At 42.4% G+C, this 18,638-nt stretch overlaps 1 protein-coding gene across 12 annotated transcripts in view; it reads right to left on the reverse strand.

Annotated features, from left to right (window-relative positions):
- Window positions 1–12,143: 12,143 nt before the first annotated feature.
- The window catches only part of PUM2 (pumilio RNA binding family member 2), a 96,753-nt gene continuing 90,258 nt past the window's right edge, over window positions 12,144–18,638 (reverse strand). For all 12 annotated transcript variants that reach the window (XM_040622923.1, XM_040622922.1, XM_040622928.1 and 9 more), the window contains 2 exons: window positions 17,443–17,635; window positions 12,144–15,416 (listed from right to left, as the gene is read on the reverse strand). In XM_040622923.1, coding sequence (XP_040478857.1) covers window positions 15,285–15,416; window positions 17,443–17,635 — 325 coding nt within the window. In that variant the 3' untranslated portion in view covers window positions 12,144–15,284. The remainder of the gene's footprint in view (window positions 15,417–17,442; window positions 17,636–18,638) is intronic.

Genomic DNA, 18,638 nt, shown 5'->3' on the forward strand with positions numbered 1-18,638 from the left:
TGTCTCGCGGGGCCAGGCTCCATGGGTCTGAAGTTAGTTCTCTAGTCCTTTCAACCCAATGTGGAGGAAAAATAGGTCAGTTTGGAATCTTGCTTTCCCTACTTCACAAAAGAGAGACAGTTGGGGCGGCGGGGGGTACGGGAGTTGATGGAATCTTTTCAAGAATCACCAGTTTAGTGTTTCTTTCCAACAGTACATTTGCCCCAGACCCATGTGGATTTCTTTGGGCAGATAGGAAGAGGAGGGACCCAACCAAGGGGTCCCAAGGAGGCATGGAGAAAAAGAAGGGAAGTAGAGGGTCAGGGCTCACCTTTGGCCCACCTTTCTGCTCCAGTCCAAAGTCAGCAAGCCAGCCTTTTCCTTGAAAACTGTGTCAGAGCTACAGCCCTTCGGCATGCCACAGCGACATCATCGCATATGCACGGGTATGGCCGTCCATCCCTGCTGTACTCATCAGCCCCCTGCCTTGGGACCCACCCCCACCCCCTCCAAGACCTTCATAAATCTGGCAACTAAAGGGTTAATATCTGGCTGAGCAGGGGGCCTCTAGCCTCCCATCTGGAAGCACCAAGGCAGGGTCCTCATCCTGATTTGTGTTCTTAACATGGGTTATTAACTATGTTCAGTATCATCCCTGGTGAATCCCTAACTGCCTGAAATGTTCCTTCCTTTTCCCACTACGAGAAAGAAAGTTCCAGGAAGGCAGGGCCAGTGTGTCCCCCACCTCATTCCTCTCATTCTTCCCATGGGCACCCAGGGCTTCATTACGGGAGAGATGCACACGGCTGCCAACGGGGCGGTGGCCGGTCCTGCGTGGCGTGCGTGGGACCCTGGGCACAGGGCTGCCCTTCACTGCGTTAGGCACCCGAACCAGCACAGGTATCCTCAGGCAAGTCGACATCCATCCGCACTTGAAATGCACTTAGCCTTCCGCTCGGGAGCTCTGCCTCAGTGAGTTTACTCTTCCCAGTGTTTTCACCAGTGTCCAAACAGACGTGTCTAAATGTTCATCAGTAGAGGAAAAGTGAAATAAATGTGAGTGTTCCCACCCTGTGGAAAACTATACAACACTTTTTTTTTTAAGGTTTTATTTATTTATTTGAGAGAGAGAGAGCAAGAGAGGGCACAAGCAGGGAAAGGACAGAAGGAGAAGCAGACTCCCTCCTGAGCATGGAGCCCCGGGATCAGGATCTGAGCCCCAAAACATAGGCTTAACGCTTAACCGACTGAGCCACCCGGGCGCCCCTATACAACTGTTTTTAAAATAAAGCAGGTGTTTAAGTCCTGACATGCAACATTTTTTAAAGCCTATTTTTAGGTGAAAAAAGCAAGTTAAAGAGTGATCTTTATATGGTATGGCCACAATTTTTTAAAAATAAAAGCATGGGGCGCCTGGGTGGCTCAGTCCTTAAGCGTCTGCCTTTGGCTCAGGGCGTGATCCCAGGGTCCTGGGATGGAGCCCCGCATCGGATTGGGCTCCCTGCTCAGTGGGAGCCTGCTTCTCCCTCTCCCTCTGCCTCTCCACCCAGATTGTGCTCTCTCTCTCTCTCAAATAAATAAATAAAATCTTAAAACAAACAAACATCTGTGTAATGTACATTGACTTTGTAAAAAAAATTTCCTCTTGGGCGCCTGGGTAGCGCAGTCGTTAAGCGTCAGCCTTCGGCTCAGGGTGTGATCCCGGCGTTCCGGAATCGAGTCCCACATCGGACTCCTCCGCTGGGAGCCTGCTTCTTCCTCTCCCACTCCCCTGCTGTGTTCCCTCTCTCGCTGGCTCTCTCTCTGTCACATAAATAAATAAAATCTTTAAAAAAAAAAAATTCCTCTAGCAGAGGAAAATGGGACGGCGACAGTGTAGGAGAATTTTTAAGTTTACTCTATTATTCAGTTTTTTAAATTTTAGATATATATATATCTGTATATAGCTCTATATATGGGGAGAGCCTGGGTGGCTTAGTCCATTAAGTGTCTGCCTTTGGCTCGGGTCATGATCCCAGGGCCCTGGGATCGAGTCCTGCATCAGGCTCCCTGCTCAGCAAGAAGTTTGCTTCTCCCTCTGCCTGCTGCTCCCCCTGCTTGTACTCTCTGTCAAATAAATAAAATCTTTTTTTTTTAAATGGTGAATTTTACATTATGTATATTTTACAATAAAAAAGAATGCAAAAAACTACCTCACTAGCAATACCCCCAAAATAATAACATAAGAAACACCTACACGGCTACTACTACATTTATCAAATCTTAACATGATCTTTTTTCTTTTCTTTTCATTAATTTTTGTATGAATGAAACATTATAGATTCCATTGAGTCTTCTCAATTTATGTGTTGAGATTTATCTCTGTTGATACATTTGGCACTTACCTTCATCGCTGTGGCATTTATTTTATGCTTATGCCACAGGTCGTTTATCTGTGGACATTTGGCTGTTTCCAGTTTTTCCATATCATAGACAATGTTGCAGTCAATTCTCGTAGCTTTCTCCTTGAGTGCATGGGAGACTTTCTCTAAAAGTAGCTGCAGCTGGGTTTTAGGTACAACTATATTCAGCTTTTTAGGAATTGCTCTAATTTCTCTAGATGCATTGCTCTCCAAAAGGGTCCACAGTAATTTATACTCTCAGCAGCAGTTATGAGAACTCCCATTTTTCTACATCCTCCATATAACTTGGCATTTATTGGACATCTTCTATTTTGCCAATCTGATGCAAGTAAAATATCTCATTGTCATTTGATGTTGAATGGCCCTACTGTTAGGAGAGGTTTTATTGAAGCCTTTTATTGCTGGCTGCTTGGGCAGATGCTACTGGGTGCTCCCCATATTTGTTTTCTTCTCCTTTTCTCGTAAAAGCACCCGTACCTACATTTCAACTGGCCTCCTAACTATTAGAAATATTTTCCCACCCTCACTTACAGCTCTACGTAGTTGCCTGATCAGGATTTTGCCAATGGAACAGGAGCAAAGATGGGGTAAGTTCATTGAGAGAAGTGTCAAAGGGGAGGAAAGGTTCTTTTCCTTTCCTGTTTTCATTCCTCCTGGCTGGGATGCCGATATGATGGATGCAGCTGGAGCAGTCATCTTGGACGTGAAGTGAACTTGAGAACAGAGACCGTGCGTGGCAGAAGACCAGGTTAGAAGGAGCATGGGTCCCCAGGCAGGGAAGCAGCTCACCACCTGGGACGGGCCATGCAGGTGTGTGCGTGATGGAGAGATTGACTTCTCCTTTTCTCCAGACACGGTTATCCCGAATTTTCTACCCTGCGCCAGGGAATCTAACACTGACAATACACCGGTCAATCTGGCCTTTTGGGAGATTGGGGAGTGTGGGGAGGCAGGAGAGGGACAGTTCTGAAGGTGCTGGCAGTAAGTGCCCCGGGTGGGGTGGGGGGATGACCCCATGAGCTCCCCTGTACTGCACTGTATTAAATTCTGGTTTTGATTCATATCACGTAACAACCTCTGTTGCCAAAAGAAGTCTTGACGAGAAGTAAGTTGTTGGAGTGATGGGGTGTTTTCAGAGGCTGAAGCCCCTGCAGTCCCTCTGCTCTGCTCACGTGGCTGGGACCACGTGCTCACCAGGTGGCAGGCATGCCAAGGGGGCTCCTCAGGAAGCCCTCACCCCGCTCTACAGCACGCCTTTGCTTGAGTCCATGAAAGGCTGGGGGAAGTTTCTGTTTCTTCCAAGCAACTTTTATGTTTGTTTTCATGGATCCTGAGAACTGTGTAACTTACATGGGTTCTGTCTGCACTTCTGTGCTCAGGGAGCTCCGAAGCTGCGGGTGCCTGGGTTCTTGCCAGCATAATCCTGCTTCTCTGTTGCCATCCCCACCCCCTGCCGCACCCCCACACCACCTGTCCATTTCCAATGTATAGTTTCGCTGGCCACCTCAATTGCCTCCGATATTTGCTAGAATGTTGGCAGGAGAAAAAGAATAAATATCTCCTTTGTAAATATCATCGGAACTTACACATCCAAATCAGAGTTACTTCCCTAAAGCCTTCGCCTTGGGGGACTGTGTTTACCACCTGATGCTGTCCGACCCACCACCCTAAGGAGACCTAAGGACTGTTTGTCTATGAGCTTTTATTTTGGGGAGCGGGGGGAGGTGGACTGTTGTTCATTCATTTGATAAACGTGTCCAGAGCTGCAGGGCTGCCCGGCTCACCTCGGGAGCAGCCTTTGCTGGAGGCTTGGACAGGAAGCTCTCAGGCAGGCAGGTGAGCCAACGCCAGCCCCACCCTCCCAGGTGCTGTCAGACTGATTCATCCCGAGCCGCTTCCTGGGGTGGGGCTGCTGCTTTCTGGCCCACAGCAGTCTGTCCCGACTTCCCAATGACCAGGCATCTTTCCCCTGACTCAGCCCACTGCCGGCAGGAGGCTCCTGTGTGGATGTTCTTAGAGCCGGGAAGCGGCACACCGTGTCTGTCTCACCCGCCCCCACCGCCTCAGCCGGCAACCAATTTCCTCCTACACGTTTTTAGCACTGCCTTAGCTGTGTGACCTCGGGCCAGTAAGTTAGCCTCTCTGGGCTTTGATTTGCTCCTCTACCACTAGTACCTACTCAGAGAGTTGTCGTGAGGGCTCAATGAGATAAGCACTGTGAAGGCATTAGCAGGGTGCCTGCATGTGAGTGATGCTGGGCATGCGACAGGGGGCCTGGGAGAGGTAGGTAGAGTCTCGGCCTCGCAGCCCTCTCCCCTGCGACCTGGGCCAAGGCGCTGAAGCCTTCTCAACTCAGATGTTGTGCGGATTACATGAGAGAAAGCACGCACAACACTTAGGGGCTCACTTGGCCCCAGGCCTGGTAAACGGAGCTAGGGGGGAAGCAAGGCGCGAGGCTCGAGGCACGAGGCACTCAAAGGCCCCAGGGGAGACTCGGGGGTGGGCTCTGAAGGGGAAGGAGCTCACAGCAGCCAGGCTGTGGATGCGGGTACGGGTGTGCAGCGCGTGTGTGTGGCAAATGCCCTCCACAGATAGGAGGTGTCTGCGCCCCATTACAGGGCCTGTACTCAGCCGAGATTGCAAACAGCCCCCAGGGCGGCATTCGGCTTGTAGAAATGTTTTGCCCTCACAGTGATTTTTTTTAAAAAGAGAGATTTCTGTAAGGAAATTGCATATAAGAATCCAGATTTCTGATTTTCTAGCAGAATCAGAAGAGCTAGTAACCCCCGACCCCCATCCCGTCAGGGCCGCAGCCAGCTAAGCCACGACTCGTGAGGCACATGGATTTCCAGCACATCCGCCCCTGGGCCCTGCAGCAATCTGACTTCCAGGAGCCTCTGCGCAGCCCGAGTGTGCTGGCTCTGGCTCGAGGCCGCAGTTGAACTCTGGCCCTGCCTCCCTGGACAAGTCATGCAAGCCCTCTAAGCCTCAGCTTTGCCATCTGTAAAAGGCACATAAGACGAGTCCCTTCCTGGGGCGCCGGGGTGGCTCAGTCAGTTGAGCGCCTGCCTTGAGCTCAGGGCATGATCCCGGGGTCCCAGATCGGGCTCCATGCTCAGCGGGGAGTCTGGTTGTCCCTCTCCCTCTGCCTCCCCCCTCCAAGCTTGTGCTCTCTCGCTCACTCTCTTTCTCTCAAATAAATAAAATCTTAATTAATATATACCTATATATATACCTACATACATATGTATATAAAGACTAGTCCCATCCTAGCACAGTTGTTCTGGGGGAATGGGATAATATACACAAATCACTTAACATTCAGCACTTAGTAAGTATCCTGTACTTTCCAGCTATTGCTGTTACTGCTTCTGGTACCAGCTCATGATTTCAGGGTCAAAACTGACCTCTGTGGAGACTGGAAAGGGCCTTCCTTGATTTGGACAGTTCGTCTTCTCCCCAGGTCACATAACCACACTGTAGGAAAATGTTTAAAAATCCCCCCTGCCCCGGTACTGATACCCTCCTACCTCCGCCCCCCCCCAACTCTTGGCAACCCCTGATCTTTTACTGTCTCCATAGCTTTGCCTTTTCCAGAATGTCATGTCGTTGGCATCACACGGTGTGGAGGCCCTTCAGATTGGCTGCTTTTGCGGGGCAATGTGCACTTAAGCTTCTTCCACGTCGTTTCACGGTGTGATGGCTCATTTTCCTTTCTCTCTGAATAATATTCCACTGTCTGGATGTATCAGTTCGCTTATCCACCTACTGAAGGACATCTAGCTTGCTTCGAAGTTTGGGAGATCATGATTAAAGCTGCTATAAACATCTGTGTGCAGTCTTTCGTGTGGACCTAAGTTTTCAACTCATTTGGGTAAACACGTAGGAGCATGATGGTTGGGTAACATGTGGAGACTGCCTTTTAATCTCATAATACGCGACTCCAAGCACATTGGATTCAACGGATACACGTCTTAGGAGTCTTGCATCGATATGCATCTATGAAAACAGCCCACGTTTATGGCTTGTGCACGGTAGTTCCGTTTTGTTTTCAAGGTCATTACAGTTCTGTAGACTAACTTGGGAAATTTTCATCGTTTTCCATGCTCCATAAAATTTATATAAACTAGGTATTATAGGTTCCTTAAAGATTTACAGAACTGCAAGTGCCCGAGTGACTCAGATGGTTAAGTGTCCGCCTTCAGCTCAGGTCATGCTCTCTGAGTCCTGGGATGGAGCCCCACATCGGGCTCCCAGCTCAGCGGGGAGCCTGTTTCTCCCTCTCCCTCTGCCCCTCCCCCTGCTCATGCTCTTTCTCTCTCTGTATCTATCTGTGTCAAGTGAATACATAAAATCTTAAAAAAAAAAAATTTACAGAACTTGTCCCTTAAACAGTCTGGGCTCATGACCTTATATATCTTCAACTACCTTCTTTTTTCTTTTCTTTCCCTCCCTCCCTTCCCTTTTTTTTTTTTTTTTTTTTTTTGCTATCCTAACCATCTTTAGGTGTGTGGTTCAGTAGTAATTCACATTGTTACGCAGCAGATATCCAGAACTTTTTCATCTTGCAAAGCTAAAATTCTATACCCATTAAACAGCCTCATAATAAGGGGAATCAGACAGTATGTCTTTTTGTGGCTTCACATGTCGTAATGTCAAGCTTTACATTGCACCACTTGTCAAAACTTTCTTCCTTTTTTTTTTTTTAAGATTTTATTTATTTATTTGACAGAGAGAGTGAGCACAAATTAGGGGGAGCAGCACAAATAGGGAGCAGCTCAGGGCTGCCCGCTGAGCAGGGATCCCGACCTGGGGCTCATGACCTGAAGGCAAATGCTTAACCGACTGAGCCACCCAGGCGCCCCTTAAACTTCCTTTCTTTTTAAGGCTGAACAATATTCCATTATATGTATGGACCACGTTTTGTTTATTTACTCATCTATTGATGGACTCTTGGACTGTTTCTACCTTGTAGCTATTGAGAGCAATGCTGCTACGAACATGGGTATGCAAATACCTCCTTGAAATCTTACTTTCCAATTCTTTTGAATATATACACCCCGAAGCGGGATTGTTGGATCATATGGTCATTCTATTTTTAATTTTTTGAGTAACCCCCAAATAGTTCTCAATAGCAGCTGCACCTTTGGGTAAATACGTGACATCTGACATTCCCAACAGTGCACAAGGGTTCCAGTTTCTGTACATTCTAACCCTTGCTGTTTTCCGTTTCATCGAAGCCATGATGAGTGATATCCCACTGTGCTTTGATTTGCATTTACCTTAAGATTAGTGATACTGAGCATCTTTTCAAAAGCTTGTTGGTCGTTTGCATATATCATATTTGGAGAAATTCACTTTGCCCTTTTTAAAATCAGATTGTTTTTTTCTTCGTCTTGAATTGTGGTTCTTTAAGTGTTCTGGATATTAACCCCTTTTCAGAAACATGATTTGCAAAGATCTCCTCCCATTCTGTGGGTTGCCTTTTCACTCTGATTATTCCCTTTGATAGCACAGATTTTTTTAAGTTGGATGTAGGCTCCTTTATCTCTTCTTGCTTTGTTGCATGTGTTTTTGGTGTCATATGCAAAAAATCATTGCCAAATCCAAAGCCATGAAGCTTTTCTCGTATTTTCTTCTAAGAGTTCTATAGTTTTAGGTCCTTCATTTTAGGTCTTCAATCCATTTTGAGCTAATTTTTGTATTTGGTGTAAGGTAAGGGTCCAACTTCGTTTTTTTTGCAAGAGGATATCCTGTTTTCCTGACCCCATCTACTTTCCCTATCGAATGGTTTGGCACACACGTTGAAGATCATTTGACCCGATACGCAAGGGTTTATTTCTGGGCTTTCTATTCTATCCTATTGGTCTATATGTCTGTCTTTATGCTAGAAACACATTTTTTTAAATAATAAACTGAGGTATAATTGAAATACATCATTCGTTTCAGGTGTATAACATGCATTCAGTATTTGTATATATTGTGAAATGACCACAATTTGTAGTTAACATCCAGACACTGTTTTGATTACTGTAGGTTTAGCAATAAGTTTTGACATCAGCCAATGTGAGACCTTCCTTCGACTTTATTCTTTTGACTAGCTTCTTATTTTATTTATTAGTCTAATTATGTTTTCTATTATTCCTTCATTCTGGAACTTTATATTTCTGTAGAAAATTTGATTTTTAATTTATAGGTAGACTTGTTTTTAAAAAGATTTATTTGAGAGAGAGAGTGAGCAGGGGGAGGGGCAGAGAGAGAGAGAGAATCTTAAGCAGAGTCTCTGCTGAGTGGAGAACCCAAGGCAGGGCTCGATCTCCCCACTCTGAGATCATGACCTGAACTGAAATCAAGTCGGACACCTAACTGACTGAGACACCCAGGTGCCCCTATAGGTAGACTTTTATATAATGTTCTATCATTTTTTTAAGGTCTTATCCATTTATTTGACACAGAGAGGGAGAGACTGTGAGAGAGGGAACACAAGCAGGGGGAGTGGGAGAGGGAGAAGCAGGCTTCCCGCTGGGCACAGAGCCCGACGACGCAGGGCTCGATCCCAGAATGCCGAGATCATGTCCTGAGCCGAAGGCAGACACTTAACGACTGAGCCACCCAGGCGCCCCAAGCTTTTTTTAAATTATAGAACATTGGGGTGCCTGGGTGCTTAGTTGTTGGGCGTCTGCCTTTCGCTCAGGTCATGGTCGCAGGGTCCTGGGATCGAGCCCTGCGTAGGGCTCCCTGCTCAGCGGGAAGCCTGCTTCTCCTTCTCCCACTCCCCCTGCTTGTGTTCCCTCTCTCGCTGCCTCTTTCTCTGTCAAATAAATAAATAACATCTTTAAAAAAATTAAAATCAAAAAAACTTGCAATTTCATAAACACCATTTGTGTCTTTCACCTATTTTTAAAATTCTGATTTGCCAAAAGTATGTCTCATTTTTTTTTTTTAAAGATTTTATTTATTTATTCGACAGAGATAGAGACAGCCAGTGAGAGAGGGAACACAAGCAGGGGAGAGTGGGAGAGGAAGAAGCAGGCTCATAGCGGAGGAGCCTGATGTGGGGCTCGATCCCAGAACGCCGGGATCACGCCCTGAGCCGAAGGCAGACGCTTAACCGCTGTGCCACCCAGGCGCCCCTCATTTTTGTTTTTAACCAATCGAGCCTATTCCTTTTTTGTGGAGTTTATTATTAATCCTTTCTATATTTTTTGTAATTTTGTTATTTTACTAGCTTTTTAAGGAAAAGATTTTAGGGAGGGGAGAAGGGCAGAGGGAGAGGAAGAGAATCTGAAACCGACTCTGTGCTGAGCATGGGGCCCAGAGCCTGGCAAGCAGCTTGCTCTTACAGCCTTGAGGTCGTGACCCAAGCAGAAACCGAGAGTCAGACGCTCAGCGGACTGTGCCATCCAGGCGCCCCTTGCTAGGTTCTTAAATTACCTTCAGACTTTCTCGGCTAAGTATTTTCTCTGAGGAGCCTTTGGCCCAAGTCCCCCAAGTTTTGATCTCTAGCACTGTCACTCATTTTGAAGTTGGCCCAAATGGTTTATTCCAGATTAGATTATTCTTTAATCTAGGAGTTATTAAGAACAATTTTAAACATTTCTAAGATCTATTTCTAGTAGTAGATGTATGTCTAAGGTGTATTTTTGGCCTTCTTTTCTAATTCTCTTCTGTGAAACCTACCACATTCTATTCAATTGAATGTATCTTGGATGATGTCAGAACTGACTTTCAAAGTGGGGGCGGGGAAGGCTCCCAAACATCCCTCTTCTCCTCCAGGGTGATCCCCATGCTTCCCCCCTGACCTCTGGTGTAAGATGGACCCACCAGGTGTTGAGACCCAACTTTTCAGGGCCTCTTCCCGAGAATGGCCTGGGGTGTGATGAGGCTTGGCGGTCGTGATGGGAACTCCTCTCTGTAATCTGCAGTGCCGACTTCGCCCTCCCCTCCAGGTTCTCGCTACTTCCACGCCTTGCCCATCATGCAGACAGGTCCTTGTCAGCACTGCACTTGTCACTCCACTGCTCCCGGATGTAGGGCAACTCCCTATTGTTAACATCCGGGCAGCCATCAGGGCAAAACTATTACTTGTATTAGTACCAAAAAAAAGATTAAATGTACCAATGACCAAAATGCCGTTAAATTCCTTAATCCTATCTTCGACAGTTTTCCTGGTGATTTATCTACAACTTGAATCAAGAAGAGCTCCTAAGCAGAAACATAAATGAGCTCCAATCCCCATGTTTTGACGCTTTGTGTAGGCAAATTAGAAACCCCTCCCCCCCAACCTTTCCTTAACTCGCTGTAACAGGAGTCACTCACCGCCCCTGGACGTCACAGATCTCATTTAATCCTCACAATTTTAGGAGGTAGGTCTCATTTCCCTCACCTACACATGAAGAAACGAAGGTTTAAAAGATGAAACCATTTGCCTAATGATGTAAAGCTAAAGGTCTGGAATCTGGCATAATCCAACCATTATGCTCTGAACCATTATAATCTCATGTCCAATAAAACTTGAATTAAGCTCAACCTAGCCAATTTCTTTCTTCAAACTACAGGGCTATTTCATTTGGTTTAAGTTCCTGGTAAATATTTAAGGGAAAAAAATGTGACTGAAACACAGAAAAAATGAGGAATTGTCTACAGGATGTGGAGGTAACGAAGTTTAATAAAAATTCCACATTTTGAGCTTCTTGTAGGATCTGTCCTGTTCTTAGGTTCTTAGCACCAAGCACTCCTCAGATCCAAGGTATTGTGTGCATGCAGCCAAGATACTATTCCGACTTTTTTCTAAAGATTGTGAGAGAGAGAAACCAAGTGCGCCATGAGTCGGGGTAAGGCAGAGGGAGAAGCAGAACCCCTGCTCAGCAGGGAGCCCTACCTGGGGCTCTATCCCAGGACCCTGAGATCATGACCTGAGCTGAAGGCAGACGCCTAACCGACTGAGCCACCCAGGTGTCCCGAGAGCCACCCAGACGGGTAACACTGCAGCGCACCACAGTGCTCCATGCTTCCCACCTGTGTTCCCAGATGGACTGTCTGGAGCATCCAAACCCCATCAGATAGTTAAACTGGTCCTTGAAAGCTAGCCAGGTAAGGCAGTGAACACTGCTCCCCTGGGGTTCCTCTGCTGTTCCCCCTGGTCCACCCCCAACCTTCCTGAGAAATCAGTCGTGAGGGCAAATAGAATGACTACTATCCAGGCCACCTTAGGAAACCTGCTTTTCTTAAGATTATTAAGCTAGGGTGGGAGGATGTAGTATTTATTTTAGAGTCTTTTAATTTAATCTCTATGACGTGGGATATATCAACAATTCCAGAAGGGTTGCATTCAGCTCAGAACGGAACCAAAACAAGGGAAGAGTAAAACTGGTGTAAAAAATTAAAAATGTGTATGATGAAAATGCCTTTTCCTACATAGTTTTATGTAGATCTCTGCTTTGGATTCTATCAAATTATCTATATGGCTTAAAACAAAACTAATAGCTATACAAGGGAGAGAAGAATGGAAATAGTATTAGTAATAGTTGAGAACTGGGTTCTATGTATCTTAAGATACTCTCAATTCCTAAAATCAATGATCTAAATAGTACTCATCCAGGGTACTGGTGGCGACAGTGAGGCTGAGATAAAACACACAAATTCACAAGGTTTGTGATCCGTGAAGTAAACTTCAAATCCATGCCTGAACCCAAATTGTATTCTCCTTTAGACAACACTGTCTCTGGAAGTTCATATGGAAAGGAAACAAACACCTATAGGTAAAGATAAGCGATTTAATTTAATCCTCAAAACAACCTTGAAGAAATATCATTTTATCAAGGAAACAGGCTAAAAGTTTCATCCTATGAGGTGTGTAATCACTCTGTGTAATATAGAGATCCTAAGTACTAATCAAAAGATAGGAATACCATCAGAGTTATCAGTAGCCCCAAAGTAGCATCCATGTGATAAAAATATTTGCTTTTCCTTAAATCAGAGTAAACTTGAATGGGCAATCTGAATTGTAATTGAGGTACAGAAGGGTATTTTATCTAGAGAAAAACACAAGACCAGGTTTATTTCATACAATGTTATTCACACATTTTTCATTTTCTAATTTATACATAATATACAAAGTGAAGATAACATTATTTCGTATGAACCAAGAAGAGCCAAGACTTTAGACAAACTGGTCCGAAACAATCCATATCAAAAGGAGACACTCAAGAGTAAAGTCTAAGTGGTTCTGCCCAATTAAAGTTTCTTTATTCTGAAATGTGATGCTCAGATTTTAGCAAAACTCCATGCCAACTTATTAAATGGTGGAATCAGAGAGGTGGGCACCAAAATGGCAGACCATAAAATTTCTACAGTAATAGACGTTCTTCTAGAATAGGCCCCAAAGTATTGGGAAGATTAGTTTAACACTGGGATACATGGGAACATCAAAACCCTAAGAAGGTTCCGTTTCCCAGCCATCCCCTAGGGCTTTCTTAATTTGCAGAGATAACTGTGCCAACAGAGGGTAGAAAAAGGAAAACCAGGAATTCAACTGTGCAAATCCAGGAAAGTCATTTATCAATCTCCAACAAGAACAACTTGGATCATGATCAGCTCACAACCATGAGCTGATACTGGGAACAAATTTCGACACGGGGCCAAGACACTCTGAGGCTGGCAAAACAACGTAGGACGGGGTGGACGACAGCAGTTTTATATGTAGGGGAAAAAGCACTGCCACTGTGACTGGGACATGTTGATGAACCAGTATGACTATGAGGGGACAGTGACAAGTGGTTGGATTTAATGGACTCAACATGGAATGTTGGGTTAGAAAACTAGAGTAACTCAATGTCAAACATGAAAAAGTATGCCTGGTACCCCAAACTTTATGCCATTGTTTTTAGGCTCATGATATGAACAGCTAAGTGATAAAACCTTTATATTCAATATTGTGCTCAGAAGAATGCTTTTCTTCTGCAGATCTCTAATAAAAAACCCCTTACATGTTCAATCGAAAGAGACAGCATGGTTCATTAGTTTTCAGCACTAAACAGAAGTGGGTCAACATAAATGGTTTTATACAAAATACTGACTTCAACAAAATACAAAGCACTTTCTTTATCTTTCAGAAACTGAATATACAAAGCAAGTTTTTTTCCAAAATATTTTCATAGGCAAAGGATTAAAAACGATTTTAATTATACACATATGGTCACAATTTTGCCTTAAAAAGATTGTTGGGAAATGTACATAAGGCCGCTTGTAAATGTACATCATGTTACTGTTATGTCTTATGTCCAGAGAAAAAAATGTTATCATACAGATTTGCTCTTACTTGGGAATAGGCTATTCAAAAATACAGTACTCTTCTGTACAAAGAAAAAAGTCACATCACATTTAATAAGATGGAAAAAGCATTGGCCTCCATGGTAACCAAATTTCTCAGTCCAATACTTTCTATTATGCACAATACCCTGACTTCTTGAAAGTGATCCAAATCCTAGTATGTTCATATTAACAGAGTCAACAACTATGTTATAAAAGAAAATGTTTTCCACAATAATAAAAAGAAAGCCGGTTCATACTTCTGAAACCATATAAAGATAAAAAATTTTTAAAAAATCACTCTCGATTTGGAGAAATAAATTTACATTATACAACACTATATGCCAGGTCAAAGAGGGCAGGGACATAAATGTACACTAAAATGCAAATGTTTTCCAAAGAGATAAAACAAATTCCATTTACAGCATGAAGGTTTACAAATGTACACCTGTACAACCAAGGAAAGCATCACTACTAAATTAGCAAGGCTTTTATAATAAACATTGAAACAAGATTTGCTTTCAAGTGTAAACTTACATCTATTACTACACACACAATGCATATTATTTATAGGAAGCAAAAAAAGCTATCTGAATATGTAGTCATGCTTAAATGTTGAGCTATCAAATTCACTTTTCAGTGGCCCCTTTCACCTCTATCTGGTTCCTACTGTCTCAAAATCTACTATGAAAAAGCAAAATAAAGCTCAACACTTCCTCAACATGTCCTTGTAATTTTATAAGCAAAACAATATACAAATTTTCACTCTTTCTCAGATTGCAAACCCAACTGAAAAGTTAAAAAGAGACTTAACTTTCCAATTAGTGCATTTAACTGAATGGAAGTGTCACCATGATTTTGTTTTTTTCTACCTCTCACAACAATTACATATGTAAGTATATACAATACTTCTGTACATTGCCAGAGACATTTTAGGGCAGTATTTGTATTAAAATCACATCCACTGTAAATAATATAAGTCTTTTCATCTCAAATCATTTAATTCTTGTCTTACTTGCCGAGTTTTTATTTGCATGATAGTTTGTGAATTACCAAAATACAACTTAACTTTCTTTTTAAAATATTAATAATATTTATGCAGTTGATTGTTAATCGGTTATAAAAGACTTCACACGAAGGACAAAAAAAAAAATAAGGACTATATTTCTATATACATCTCTATAAACCTGTTGTGCTATGGGGTCCGTAGACCTACCAGACTGCAAGCCAGTTTATTAAAAGAATACTGTACTTTTTCCTTTAAAAACTATTTTTGTGACTTTACAAGGTAAAAATTTACAAAATATGTGACAGCTTTTTTTGATAGTTACATCATATACAAGCATTCTGTGCTTTGCCAGCAATCCAATCTGATAGGTCTCCACTCAGGGCTGAATATAATTTATAATTCACCACCCCCACCCCCCAAATATACACAAGAACCTTAAAAAATTTACAAATGGATGAACAAAGTCAATAAATAGTTTTGCTTTAAAAAAAATTTTGAAAGATTCATGGTTGAGTTGTGTTTTGATAATTCACAAAAGAAACGTTCTTTTCACATGGTTACGTCATCTTCTTTCTCTTTTCCCTTTACAGCATTCCATTTGGTGGTCCTCCAATAGGCCCTAGATCTGGGCTATTTTTCAAATAATATTTTTCCAACTTGGCCAGTATATGCTTCCCATATGTGTATTTGCGCAAAGTAGTAATGTGAGGTCGAATCTGAAAAACAGATAATCTCCTTAGTAAATCTTAGTTATTTCAGTTTCCGGTTTCTTAAAAAAGCACTCCTAAATCTTAGTGATTTAGAAGAATAATTGATTTTATTTATTTATTTATTTTTTTTTTTTTTTTAAAGATTTTTTAAATTTATTTGACACAGTGAAAGCCAGTGAGAGAGACAGCCAGTGAGAGACAAGCAGGGGGAGTGGGAGAGGAAGAAGCAGGCTCCCAGCAGAGGAGCCTGATGTGGGGCTTGATCCCAGAACGCCGGGATCACGCCCTGAGCCGAAGGCAGACGCTTAACAACTGAGCCACCCAGGCGCCCCTTAGAAGAATAATTGATTTTAATATTCAAATCCTTTAAAGAAAGCTGTTTGCAAAAGCAGTTCATTATACTCAATCTTTCCAACCTTCCACTCTCAAAATTGTTCAATGAATACACAAACCGCTACTTCTAAACTATTACAAATGCCAATAGCTGAGGGGCTCCAAACATAGCAGGAAAGCATCACAAGTGAACTATTATGTTCTTAAAAAGTTGATGAAGCCAGAATTTTCTTACTCAAGTCTGTTGGATAAAAATTCAATCAAAAACGGAGAAAAAGACATGAATGAGCAATCAGATATGTGATGGCTAATACATTTAAATTGTTCAAAATCTAAGTTTTTAAAATGTAAATGAAAAGAATTGTATGATCATCTTTCCACCCAGACTGGCAAAAAAAAATTTTTTTAAAGATTTTACTCATTTATTTCAGAGACAGAGAGAGGGAGAGAGCGAGCACAAGTCAGGGGAGGGGCAGAGGGATAGGCAGAAGCAGGCTCCCCTCTAAGCATGGAGCCCGACGTGGGGCTTGATCCCAGGACCCTGGGGATCATGAACTGCACTGAAGACAGATGCTTAACCGACTGAGCCACCCAAGTGCCCCAAACTGGCAAAAAATTTTATAAGGAACAACAACTGGTACTGATGAGATGACAACAAAACAGGTGTTCTTCTTATACACTGGTAGATGTGCAAACGTGTACAGATTTTTTGAGACCAACCTGGCAGTATCTATCAACACATAAAATGTCTACATACTTTGCACCAGCAATTCCACACCTAAGAATTTACCCTACAAAAACAGGTAGTTATGCAAAGACATTCATAGAAACAATCCAAATGTTATAAATATGATATTGGTTAAATAATGTAGTTGTTAAAAATAAGACTGACAATTTTTATAAGTATATATTTTTAAGCAGAAATATTACATTTTTAAAAAGGTAAAAAATTTATGATCTTATATTTCTCTTTATATAACAAGAGGTCCAAAGAAGTTATATGACCTGTTTTTTTTTTTTTTTTTTTAAGATGTTATTTGAGAGAGAGACAGAGCATGAGCAGGGTAAGGCGCGGCAGGAGAAGCAGACTGACATGACACTAGATCTCAGGACCCTCGGATCATGACCTGAGATGAAAGCAGAACCAACTGAGCCACCCAGGGACACCTTGTCCCTTGTCTCTTAAATGAATTAATTTAGAAAAAGACTGGGTATTTAGTATTTCTTCCAGTATTCTTTTTAACAGTTTTCCCATGGAAATTAATGCATTTTAAAAAGAATCATTACATTCTAGGGAGAAAACAGAGAGAAAACAGCTTGTTTAAAAAAAAAAAAAAAAACCAACCAACCAACCCAATCAATTAGGAAAATGCATTAGGTTAGTGAGAAAACCTAACTAGATTTTAAAATTAATGTTCAATTCATGTATTATGGCAAACCAAATATATTTAAATAAGATGGGTATGGGCAATGCTAAAGATGGGTAAACAGATGAGAAATGAATGTGATTTTATTGAGAATATTTTAGGAATCTAATGGAATGGTACACCATACCTACATTTGTCAAAGGTTATCCACTGATTTTAGATGTTTTCTCCAGTTAGAACAGAAGAGGAAATTAAAACCTAGAAAGCTAAAATTGTAGCCTGAAAGTCACACCAATTGAACCACCTATTTTAAGTGCTATAAACTGTATTACCTTATGCATGATTATCTTCCTCTGAGCAGGTTCAGCCATATCAATCATCTTCTGAACCACGTAATTGGCATACTGGTCCTTCATCATGGTGTATAAGGCACTGTGAGGACCATCATTCTGGCAGCAAACTTCGTCAATCAGTAAAGCTCTCTCAGCACGGGAGGCATGAGTAACACACTTTTCTACCACATTGCTAAAAATTAATATATACACAGAAAGTTATTTAAAAGATTTATTACTTTTTATTTGAGACAGAGAGAGAGAGAGAAAGAGAGAGAAAGAGGCAGAGGAGTGGTGGGGAGAGACAGAGAAGCTGATTCCCCACTGAGCAGAGAGCCCAAGGTGGGGCTGGATCCCAGGACCCCAGGATCATGACCTGAGCCAAAGGCAGACGCTTAACCGACTGAGCCACCCGGGCGGCCCCCAAAAGTTATTTTGTTACTTTTTTCTTTAAAGATTTATTTGAGAGCTAGAGGGTGTACACACCTGCAGGGGGAGGAGGGGCAGAGAAAAGGGGAGAGAGAAACCCAACTGGACTCTGGGCTGAACAATGGAGACAAACTCGGGGCTCCATGTTGACCCTGAGATCACAGCCTTGGCCAAAACCAAGAGCCAATGTTTCAACAACTGCGCCACCTGGGTGCCCCGTATTTTATTACTATTTTCTTTATAGCAAAATATCCTTGGTTTTGAAAGAATTTGCTTAACACATCTGAAGACGTTAAGAGTCAAGATGGTATTTTCTTGCGATTCTCTTACCCTTTACTTTTAAAATAGAAATTAGTATCATAGAGGAACCCATACTGGATACCCACAAGTTCAATTATATGCCTCTTAAAATAATAATTATAATTCAAAAGAGAGAAAACCAGGTCATTAGTAAGGTCTGAGATTTTCATTAACATGCACTGAAAGAATCTGCATTTATATGTTTGGGGAGACAAATCATTTTCTGAATACAGACTTTAAAAATGGAATATATGTGGGCAAACCAATTTGTCATGTAAGAATAAAAGCAAAGTTCTGTATGTGTTTTTCCCCTCTACTAAAAGCAAGATTATGTGTGGGGGTTTTTTTAGTTTTTTATTTTTTAAATTTTATTTAAAGATTTTATTTATTTATTTGTCAGAGAGAGAGAGAGAAGAGCACAAGCAGAGGGAGCAGCAGGCAGAGGGAGAAGCAGGCTCCCCTGCTGA

The sequence above is a fragment of the Ursus maritimus genome, unplaced genomic scaffold (genome assembly GCF_017311325.1).
Source record: "Ursus maritimus isolate PB19 unplaced genomic scaffold, ASM1731132v1 scaffold_6, whole genome shotgun sequence".
Lineage (NCBI taxonomy): Eukaryota > Metazoa > Chordata > Mammalia > Carnivora > Ursidae > Ursus > Ursus maritimus.